The 11,704-nt window shown below is 38.5% G+C and overlaps 1 protein-coding gene across 5 annotated transcripts in view; it reads left to right on the plus strand.

Moving 5' to 3' along the window:
- LOC127433695 (protein strawberry notch homolog 1-like) overlaps window positions 1-11,601 on the plus strand; it is a 35,067-nt gene extending 23,466 nt beyond the window's left edge. For 3 of the 5 annotated variants that reach the window (XM_051685807.1, XM_051685808.1, XM_051685809.1), the window contains 14 exons: window positions 120-292; window positions 408-539; window positions 621-756; window positions 1,730-1,842; window positions 1,930-2,001; window positions 2,108-2,207; window positions 2,347-2,421; window positions 3,812-3,958; window positions 4,053-4,147; window positions 4,260-4,346; window positions 4,541-4,678; window positions 5,035-5,111; window positions 5,429-5,622; window positions 10,267-11,601. In XM_051685807.1, coding sequence (XP_051541767.1) covers window positions 120-292; window positions 408-539; window positions 621-756; window positions 1,730-1,842; window positions 1,930-2,001; window positions 2,108-2,207; window positions 2,347-2,421; window positions 3,812-3,958; window positions 4,053-4,147; window positions 4,260-4,346; window positions 4,541-4,678; window positions 5,035-5,111; window positions 5,429-5,622; window positions 10,267-10,409 — 1,682 coding nt within the window. In that variant the 3' untranslated portion in view covers window positions 10,410-11,601. Of the gene's footprint in view, window positions 1-119; window positions 293-407; window positions 540-620; window positions 757-1,729; window positions 1,843-1,929; window positions 2,002-2,107; window positions 2,208-2,346; window positions 2,422-3,811; window positions 3,959-4,052; window positions 4,148-4,259; window positions 4,347-4,540; window positions 4,679-5,034; window positions 5,112-5,428; window positions 5,623-10,266 lie in introns of those variants that run through there. The other 2 variants (XR_007895916.1, XM_051685811.1) reach the window with 2 other exon arrangements.
- The last annotated feature ends 103 nt before the right edge of the window (window positions 11,602-11,704 follow it).

Genomic DNA, 11,704 nt, shown 5'->3' on the forward strand with positions numbered 1-11,704 from the left:
TGGTATTTCATGTTGTCATTAAATCTAAATTAGAAACATTTATGAGCCCAAATAGGTTCTGGGAGCACCAGTAGTTTTGAGGTCAGTGGATGTTAGTGTAATTTCCAAATCTCTTGCAGCCAAAAGTGAGCCAGAGGAGAGCAGCTGTGTGACCAGTCAGGATGCTGTGGAGGACGCCCAGAGGATGAAGAGAGATCTGCTTGAACGACTGGAGCAGCTGGCAGAACATCTACCACCCAACACACTTGACGAACTCATCGATGAACTTGGAGGACCTGATAATGTTGCTGAGGTCAGTCTGATAGATTGTTGTTTGTGTTATGAATGCAGTCTCTGTGTATTTAATGATAACAATGTAAAGTACAATAATCTTTGATTTTTAAATGTGCACATACTGTTTCATTCAGATGACTGGCCGCAAAGGGAGGGTAGTCAGCAACGACGATGGTAGCATTTCCTATGAATCTCGATCAGAGCTTGATGTTCCGGTTGAAATTCTGAATCTCACAGAGAAGCAGAGGTTCATGGATGGAGAAAAGGTATATTCTGTTTTACCATTATTTGTTTGATGTTTTGATGTTATGAACGGCATTTAAACTTTACTATATTTGCTTTTGTAGAACATCGCAATCATTTCTGAGGCTGCCAGTTCTGGTATTTCCCTCCAAGCCGACCGCAGAGTGAAGAACCAGAGGAGGAGGGTACACATGACATTAGAGCTGCCGTGGAGTGCCGACAGAGCTATTCAGCAGTTTGGTGGGTACCTCTTTTATTTAAACACCGATCAGCCACAACATTAAAACCACCTGTCTAATATTGTGTAGGTCCCCCTCATGCCACCAAAACGGTGCCATCCTTCATCTCAGAATAGCATTTTGAGATTATATTCTTCTCACCACAATTGTACAGAGTGGTTATCTGAGTTACTGTAGACTTTCAATTCAAACCAGTCTGGCCATTCTCTGTTGAACTCTCTCATCAACAAGGCATTTCCGTCCACAGAACTGCCGCTTACTGGATGTTTTTTGTTTTTGGCACCACTCTGAGTAAATTCTAGAGACTGTTGTGTGTGAAAATCCCAGGAGATCAGCAGTTACAGAAATACTCAAACCAGCCCATCTGGCACCAACAATCATGCCACGGTCCAAATTACTGAAATCACATTTCCCCATTCTGACGGTTGATGTGAACATTAACTGAAGCTCCTGACCCGTATCTGCTTGATTTTATGCACTGCACTGCTGCCACACGATTGGCTGATTAGATAATCGCATGGGTGATTGTAGGTGCCAGATGGGCTGGTTTGAGTATTTCTGTAACTGCTGATCTCCTGGGATTTTCACGCACAACAGTCTCTAGAATTTACTCAGAATGGTGCCAAAAACAAAATGGAAACGTATGGAAACGCCTTGTTGATTAGAGAAGTCAACAGAGAATGGCCAGACTGGTTCGAACTGACAAAGTCTACGATGACTCATATAACAGCTCTGTACAATTGTGGTGAGAAGAATATCATCGCAGAATGCTATTTTGAGATGTGGGTTGGCGCTGTTTTGGTGACACAATGTTGTGGCTGATCGGTGTATATAGTCAAATTTCAGCATTTAATGACAACAAATGATATATCCAAAATAATGTTAAAACAAATGCTTGTTTAATTAGTTTTGTTTAATTTTAATGTAATGTTTGCATTTTCACTTCAGTGGCTCTTTGGATTCTGTGTCAACAGGTAGAACACACAGATCAAACCAGGTGACCGCACCAGAGTATGTGTTTCTCATCTCTGAACTGGCTGGAGAACAAAGATTTGCCTCTATCGTTGCCAAAAGACTGGAGAGCTTGGTGAGTCACCAAATATCATTGTCTGTTTTTGTAGCATATCAGTGACACTTATTTTATTTTGAAGCCTAATTGTTCTTTTTCAAATAGGGTGCTCTTACTCACGGAGACAGAAGAGCCACAGAAACAAGAGATCTCAGCCGATTTAACTTTGACAACAAAGTAAGATCACATTACACCATGTTTTACACAAAGTTTCTAGACATTAGTTGTTGGTTGTTGCTAGACTGGGTTCTGACACCTTAATCTTTTTCCCCTCCACTTACAGTACGGCAGAAACGCTCTTGAAATAGTCATGAAGTCTATTGTCAATTTGGACTCTCCACTAGTGTCTCCACCTGCTGACTTTGATGGGGATTTCTTTAAAGGTAAAGTCACTTATTTTCTATATTGCTTGTTTTCAGTAATGTGAAAGCTGTTGATCAGTAGTTACCTATCAGTGAATTAACAAAGGGGGAATCTTACAACTTTGTAATTTTCAACAAAGATTTTTTTATTGTTTTGCAGAAATTCGAAATGGTTTGATCGGTGTGGGACTGATAAATGTGGAAGATAGATCAGGAGTCCTTTCATTGGACAAAGGTGAGAGATTTTCTAAGACCTTCTCAATTTCAGTTTCTTTCTCAAAATGTTGAAATGCTCAATGTCATTAGATCCAATAATACAAAATGTAATCATGCCCCTTAGTGGTCGACCGATATCGCCAAGGCCGATAAATCGGCTGATATTCTGACTTTTTTAATTATCAGCATCTGCCGATAAATGTTCCTGTTTGGCTGATTTGTTTCTTTAGGGCACTGAAAATTGCCTGCTTGCATGTGAAGCGACTAAGACATGTAAATGACCAGACGTGGTTTGTTTTGTTGTTACATGCCATCGTGTTACTACAATAATAGACCGGTGTGCAACACAGTTTCATTTAAACAGTCTGCATATCAGAGCCACGGCAGATGCGTTTGAGCTCATAATGTTAAAGTGTTCGCCTGTTTCATTCTCCCTCTCTCTCCTCAACAGTTCCGTGTAACTTTTAACTGTCTTGTCTAATGAGAAAAAGGCAAATATCAATAAATTGAATATCATATACCGTCTGCAAATACGCACATATTTCGTTTATACAGATGTAATAAACCTCACACAACCTGAGCAGATTCAGCATCCTGTGGAGTGCTCATTTACCTCTAAAGCACGTATTCTATCAGCCTCTCCTCAACAGTTCCCTGTAACTTTTCTAATGAAGATTTGAACTTTGCAAATATGAAGATATCTCGTTTAAACAGATGTAATTCACGAACCTCATGATAATCCAGCGTTTTCTTCCCATCGAGTGCTCATCTAATATCTTTCTCTGACGCACGTATTCCATCAGTCAGAATAAAAAAATTTCAGGATCAAACGTTTCTCTGATTCACAAATCATGAAGGTCGGTCTGTGACCATTCAGGCCATTTAAACTGTCAGGAGATTGCTGCTCGCACTGAATCAGCATGAGCACGTGAGTGCAACTTCAAAGTAAAAGCGCTTCACGTGCACTATGAGTAAATGTCTATGCACTGTATGTGCAGTTGGTTTGATTTGATTTTTTGAGTAAATGCGATTGCTAACGTGGAACATGGTTGCTGGACTACTGTGTGTATTTCCTTCTAATATATTGACAATTTCTTCATGTGCAAATTACTCAAATTTGATGACTTATTAGAAATCAGAAGAAACTGTTATCTACCATTTAAAAAAAAAAAGTAGATTATTTTTTACAAAGTTAATGTTTAGTGTGAAATTGTGTAAATATAGTGCTAAATAAGAGTTTATTATTTTATTTTTTTTAGCAATTTTATGTTTGTTATTTACTATATATTAAATTGTGATATATCATCATTGTATCTGCCTATTGGCCACCCTGCTCTCTGAATATCGGCATCGCCCATTAAAAAACCCATACCGGTTGATCACTAATGCACCTTACTGTTTACTTGAAGATTACAACAACATTGGGAAGTTCTTGAACCGGATTCTTGGTATGGAGGTCCAGCAGCAGAATGCTCTCTTTCAGTATTTCTCAGACACATTGAATGCTGTCATTCAAAATGCCAAAAAGAGTGGCCGATATGACATGGGAATCTTGGGTAAGATGCCTTAAAACCTGTTTTAAGTCTGTCAATACTATTTCAGAGCTTTCAGACTTGCTAATTTTTTTTTGTAATGTTTAATTTTTCTCAGATTTGGGTTCTGGAGATGAAAAAGTTAAGAAAGTTGATGTCAAAAAATTCTTGACACCGGGATATTCCACCTCAGGACATGTAGAGCTCTATACAGTATGCATATCTCTGTATTTAAGGAACTAGAAAAGTGCTTTGCACTTGTCAGTCATAAAGGTCTCTCTATATGGTTATTTCTGTCTAAGAAAAGCTTGTTCTGTGTGTTCAGGTAAGTGTGGAGCGGGGAATGTCATGGGAGGATGCCACCCATGTTTGGGCTGACCAGAACGGACCAGATGACGGCTTTTACATCCAGGTAAGTCCATTACATGCGTCTTATATACACCTGTCAGCCAATTCACTGAACCCAGGGACGGCAGATGAAAATGAATAGATTTTGGCTGAATCTTGCACAATTATATCACAGTGTGATGTTAGTTGAATTGTCCTGACAAATAAATCAATACAATACTAAATGGAAGTTTTATACTTTTTCTGGTTCACCTTAAGGTGCGGAATAACAAGAAAATTGCCATCCTGGTGAAGGAGGTCAACACCAGAAAGAGACTCTTCATGGTGTACAGACCAAATACAGGAAAACAAGTGAAACTGGAGAATTATGCAGACATCAAGAAGAGGTGTAAAAAGGTATTAAATTACAGCTTTTGTAGTTGGATGCACATTGGATGTCAGTTACATTACAGTGTGTTTTTTTTTTTTTTTTTTTTAATAAGTCACTTGTACACAATCTGTTAAATTGACAACTTTCTGATAAAGAAATCCCGTGTGTGGCTTGTGGCTGGACCGCTCTACAAGTACATGACATAGTAATTCCATCAGCTCCTTTAGAACTTTTCTGGCAAAGAGACAATTATTTTAAAAACTCGGACCTGTTCACATACATCACTACTATGGGATTTGGCACCCTGTTTTCTGCTAGAGGTTATTTCTTCAGCTTTTGCAGTCATTCTCTTCAGTTGTAAACACTTCTCATCTCAAAACAGGTACTCTCCGATGATGCTAAGGTACACTGGATTGATCAGTACAACTTCTCAGCTGATGTCTGCTCTCATGCGTATTGGTAGGTGCTTCTTTTAAGATTAAGCTTGAACAGAGTAATGTCTCTCCATTAATAGAAATAGAAACAAGCAGCTTGTGGTTTTACTTTTGGTTTGTGCATTTCATCAACCAATATAAATGCTGGGTTCAAAACATTGAGCTACCTTGTTGTCTACATTGACAGTAACCTTCTAAGGCAGTATCTTAAGTGACTGTGCGTACTTTCTAGAAAATGTTCACTAAGCTTGTGCCATTGCAAGCGATTCTACCTTGGATTTTTTACCAAAATGAGGAAGTGTGCAAAAGTTAATGTGTAAAATGAAATTGTTCTTTTGACAGGCGAGGGAACTGTAAGAAAGCCTCAGTGGGGCTACAGTGTGAGATTGGGCTGCGCTGCAGGACATACTATGTCCTCTGTGGCTCAGTCCTCAGTGTTTGGACCAAAGTGGAGGGTGTCCTGGCCTCAGTCAGTGGAACCAACGTGAAGATGCAGATCGTACGTTTGAGAACGGAGGACGGGCAAAGAATAGTGGGTAAGTTGTCAAATGGCTGTATTTGTTTTTATATCTCAAAAACAAAAAACTGTAGTCGTCTCCTGGGTTAAGTTTACAAACAAACAAACGGCTTTCGCAATGCATATTCAGCGGGAAAGATAGAAAGTAATGCTGGGTAAAAAATATTGGTTTTCTAATGCATCGCAATCTTAATTTGAACAGTCAATCTTTTACTCTATGCACAACCCTCTATAATGGGAGTCAGTCACTTGCACATGTGACCAAATTTCATGCTATACAACCAAAAATGTCTGTTTAGCCGCTGGCTGGTAAATGTTCAAATTTTACTCACCAGTGATTAAGTAGTATATTCGTGAAGAAGTTTAGCACTGAGATCCTTTCACTGCGTGTTCAGAGTAAAAGTTTATTTTGTAAAATGTGTCAGAAGACAAGATCCATGTAATCAATTTGTCACTAAATAATGTCACTTAATGTTCTTTTACAGTCAGTTGTTGATCAAACAATTAAAAAAATAAACATTTAACTCTAATCACACATAGCATTGATGAGGTAGAGAAACTCTCACCAATGTGTGTTCAACAGAAACACTACCGGTATTCTTAGAGACAGTATTGTAATAGCATGTGTTCTACAAATCATTGTAAATACTTGTTAATAGTACAAATTATGCATGTAAACAAACATGAAACACATGTTTTTGGATGCGTAAGTCACTGACGATGACTTAATATCGATCGCATTCTTGCGCTAAAAAGGCTTGACAGCGCAACAAATACAGTTGAACAAAGCAGGTGTCTCAATATGCTTGTTAGTTTTTTTTTTTATTATACAGCATCTAAAACGGTGCTTCTTCACGAGACACTGAATAAAAACAAAGCAAAACGACATTCGTCTAGCGTGCGTTTACAAAGAAAAACAAATGGATGGTTGCAAAAGTGTTTGGTGTGAACAGCCCTTTACAGTAGGTGGAGGTCTTTGGCCGTTGCATCTCTTTATAAGTGTATCTCAGATTAAGCAATGAGTTTTTTAAATGCTTTGTCAGGAAAGATGTTCAACTTGAAAATATGTGTCTCGAGATCCTCGCGTTCTGTTCCAGTCTGTTGGGTACCATCTGTTTGAAAAGCCCCTGGCATGTGCTGATAGTCTGAGCCGCTTCACCACCGAGTTCAGCCAGATACCTTTGCTATCTGGGAATATTGCTACCCTACATACAACTGTAATGAATAAAGAACAATGTGGTATTTTGCTGAAATTATGGCTTTTGTCTGGGTTAGTATACTGTGGCATCAGTGCAAGTGTAACACCATGTGAACTGCCTATTGAAGCGTCACCCTGTGTGTGTGTGTGTGTGTGTGTGTGTGTGTGTGTGTGATTAATTAATTAATGTTATTTAAAGGTTCTCCGAGTCCACGAGCCATTAGTTCGTATGAAGAAAGACCTTTGAGGTTCTGTGTATTTGAAAACGTATTTTTATTCTATAATCTCCACAGAAATAGAGTTAGCGGGCATGTCATTAACTCTGCGTTTATGAACCTCAATGTTCAAGAACATTTGACATTACGTAAACGTTAAATTAAAGTGAAACCAGAGCTCTTTACGTTTACTAACAAAATCCTTGCTTATATTTTCATGGGACTTTGGTGAGAACCTCCATAGGCGGTGCGTGCATTGCAGTGCTTTATATAAAAGCGGTTAATCTTCAGGTATTCTTCAGGAGCTGCTCTGAGAGCAATACGCTGTGTGGCTCAGTGAGATGGAAGGAGTTCAACTGAAAGAGACAAAAAAATAAAAATGTGTATATATAAAATATATTTATATATTCTAGGGGTGAAACGATCCATCAATCTGGATGTCATTGTTTTATCACGTAAACATCAATGTATATTTTTTTTAAGATGCATCTTTATTTTGACATTTTCATGCCAGCCATGTCCGTGTGCATTTCCGTCAAGCGATGCAGCAACCTTAAGATATTCATCTTGTTTTATAAGTGCTTCTCATGTCATGTGGGATACGGATGTGTGTGGAGTGATTGAAGCCTGCTCTATCTGTGCATGCGTGTCAACAGGGCTGCGAGCTCCGGCGACAAGAGAGCACAGCGGCTCACATGCACAATTAAAACGGGCTTCCCTCAATATCATGGTGCATACGACCCATTTGAATTCTGCATGAGAATTTTCTATTTTAAAGTGCTATGGAGCAATTCAACCATGTCAAACGGCTAAACAGCCGTGATATTCTGAACAGCGCTGATGAGGGGAAAAAGAAAACTTCTGCCCTGCACCAACACCAATTACAGGACTTTTCACATCTACAACTATCTTTTTTTTTTTTTCTTTTTCTTTTTTTTTCTTCTCTTTTGGGGATGGCCAATTCCCAATGTGCTTTTAAGTCCTCGTGTTCACGTAGTGATTCGCCTCAGTCCGGGTGGCGGAGGACGAATCCCAGTTGCCTCCGCGTCTTGAGATCGTCAACCCACGCATCTTATCACATGGCTTGTTGAGCGTGTTGTCACGGAGACATAGCATGTGTGGAGGCTTCACGCCACCCGCTGCGGCATCCACGCTCAACTCGCCACGCGCCCTACCGAGAACGAACCACATTATAGCGACCACGAGGAGGTTACCCCATGTGACTCTACCCTCCCTAGCAACCGGGCCAATTTGGTTGCTTAGGAGACCTGGCCGGAGTCACTCAGCACGCCCTGGGATTCGAACTAGCGAACTCCAGGGGTGGTAGTCAGCGTCTTTTACCACTGAGCTACCCAGGCCCCCTTACAACTAACATTTATCACAGTGAACTGTAACAATTTTTCAATACAACTCTGGAAGTTGTAGCCAAGAAAAAACATGGATAGCACTTTCTCTCTTGTTGTGATTGTTTTGCATTGAAAGACTTGCTTGATTGTTGTAGAGATGACAAATTGTCACTGTAGTGTTACCGTCATTCCACAAGCCAATGAGCTGTCATCAAACGATTTATGATCACATGTATGTGACTATTTGTTATATTTATTTTTCTGTATTATATTTATTTTGTGGATGTCCCAATCTGGATACTGGATTTGCACTTTTCAGAGAGTTCAATAAAATATTCAAATTATATTTTGTTTGCATCTGTGAGATGTGTAATTGTTTGTGTAAAATATATCACATAATATCATAATATTGATCACAATATTATGGCCGCTGAATCGAAATCGCATCACAGCAGACTTATCTGCAAACATCGGATTGCTGGCTAAGAGAATCGATACAAGATCGTATTGTGATGAAACTTGCGATTTACACCCTTAATATATTAGCTTAAAATTCCCTTATGTAGATTGTAAAATGTGATTTAGAATTGGAAGTGCACAATAATCGCCGTTATCTCAAATAACCGTGATCAGATGATTATTTAATATTCGCAGCAAGGGCTGGGCATTGATACAGATTTCTCAGTTCGAATCCAATTTATATGGGTACATTTCTGTTACAATGTCCAATTTGTTTACATATAAAATACATTTTCTGTCAGCTAATGCTGTTAATTATAAAGGAAACTTCTAGGCAGCCCTTCTAGATACAATTAATTTTATAAATCCTATTTTATCAGTTTTTCATCAAATTGGACACTAGCTTTTGAAAATTTGTCAAATTCAGTCTATTCCATCAATTAATGTCTTAATGGCATTTATTATGTTGTATATACTGTATATAACATGTTTATTGTTTACTTGCATAATTTAAGTATTTACATTTGATATGTAGAACACGTGCTTAATCGGTCCTGTCTCTTTAAGACTACCGCGTATAACGAGAGAAGACGTGCATGATTTCTTTAGCGCATCCATGTGTGATTTAGAATTAAATGTTTCTTTTTTGTTGTTTTTAATAAACAACTGACGGTAAAAAAACCAAAGGTTATTAAAAGAGACATTATTCAATGACATACGGATCTGTGTATCTCGTCTTTGGATGCACGGAACGAGTTAAACCAAACTTTTACTCTCAACATGCAGTGAAAAGATCTCGCTGCAAATAACTTCTCCACTATACTACTCAATCACTGGTGAGTGAAATTTGAACATTTACCAGCCAGTGGCTAATAGACATTTTTAGTCGCATAGCTTGAGATTTGGTTGCACATGCAAGTGATTTACTTGCATTATAGAAGGTTGCCACAAAGTGAAAGATCAATCTTGAAATTTAAGGATCGATGTCAAGATCGTCCAAATGAAGATTGTGATGCATCGGAAAATCGATATTTTTACCTTCCCCTAATTGTGACATGCCTAAATGAATTAGTACATTTAAAAAAAGCTAAAATGTGACCAAAATAAACGTAATTATAACATTTTAAATTTGTACGATTAATATTTTCATAACGTACCAAGTTAGAAGGTCCTCTGTAGCTTAACAGAATTTCTTTCGTATGTAAATTAAATTTACATTTGAACTCGTATACCCAAATTAATCGGAATCTAATTGGAGCAAGTGCTTTTGAATCTGTATATCAATACCCAGCCCTAGTTGAAAGGGACATGCTTTTACCCACTAGGATGTGTTTGAGAATGTGTTTCTTTAGATTAACATGCACTTATGAATTGTACAAAAAAACAGAAAAAACACCCATTTTAATTTCATGTTGATTTATACCTGTTCTGTGTTTCCTGTTCAGGTCTGATCATTCCAGCCAACTGCGTATCTCCGCTAGTCAACATTCTGTCATCATCAGATCAGTCTCAGCAGCTGGCTGTGCAGCAGCAGCAAATGTGGCAACAACTCCATCCACAGAGCATCAGCCACAATGTCAACACATAGCGTGACCACCTAACCCTTTACTGTAGGGGAAGATGTGGTGCCGTTAGCCAGCCAGCTTCCTCTTCCTCCGCTGGTACGCCATGAGGAAGAGAGCACTCGTGTCGTATTTAATATTTCAGGGTTAGTCTCCAAAGAGGACTCTTTTCCAAAGGAGATTGCTGGACTAATGAATCAAAGCTCTGCACATCAGAATGCACTGAGAGGGGAATAGTGCATCACGGAAAAGATTTGGTCTGTGCGAAAACCATCGCCTGTGCTTTCCATTGAGAATATATTTTGCTGGGCTGTTGAGTCACCTACACTAGCATTTAAACAGGACAGTGCTCAGGGGTTACTCTTAATCAAGCTTTTTTTCAGTCTTCAGTCCTCCTTTTAAAACATTTCAAGGAATTGATGCACGTCCAAACCATCCATCTTCCTTTAGCGCTCTGATACAGCATGTCTTGGGCATGACACTGCTTGTTTACCACTTAATACAGTCCTTGCTTTGAAAATGGGGAATTCGTGTGGCTCACCAATGGGGTGTGAGTGGTGTAAACCAAACCCTAAAGACTTCTGGATCTGGAGTTGCATGGTTTGACAAACCTTTTGGATTTTTAGTTTATGCCAATGGATGAGGTCAGTGTCTGTAAGGGTTGACTAATATATATATATATATATATATATATATATATATTGCTGCTTTCCAGTGTTTAGGTTTGAGTATTTCAGGAAGGGTTATTCGCAACATTTTTTTTAAGGTTGTTAACTGGAATTTCCTCCACAGAAGACCACATCAATCAACATTTGCTTTACTTTTTTGGTTTCTTGGTTTTAATAATTTACCGTCACATGATTTGTGTAATCGGGAAAAGAACATATGAACAGTTCCTTCTCTCTCTCTCTCTCTCTCCCCCCCATCCAGCTCATTTTTGCTGTAAATGTTGGAGTTTGACACATACTTGGTCTCTACTATATCTTGGTGTATAGTTGCATATCTGAAATGTAATGTTTTGCTGAATTATTATTATTATTATTATTATTATTATAGATGTTGCAGCACTCTAAGACAATGTCATTTTCATCCTTGCACGAGTTGCACTACTGATGGATCTGTTGTACAAATCTATGAACAATTGAACTGACTGCAAGATCTCTACCTCTTGCATTATGACCAATAAATCTTGTGGATTACCTCTTTTCCAAAATGTCATTTTTTTTCTTTCTTTTCTCAAAGGAACCACATTTCAAAACTTTTGGGGTGCATGTTCATAATCTGTATTAGTTTACTTGTGAACTTGAAATATAGTAGCAAC

Source organism: Myxocyprinus asiaticus, chromosome 43 (assembly GCF_019703515.2).
Source record: "Myxocyprinus asiaticus isolate MX2 ecotype Aquarium Trade chromosome 43, UBuf_Myxa_2, whole genome shotgun sequence".
NCBI lineage: Eukaryota > Metazoa > Chordata > Actinopteri > Cypriniformes > Catostomidae > Myxocyprinus > Myxocyprinus asiaticus.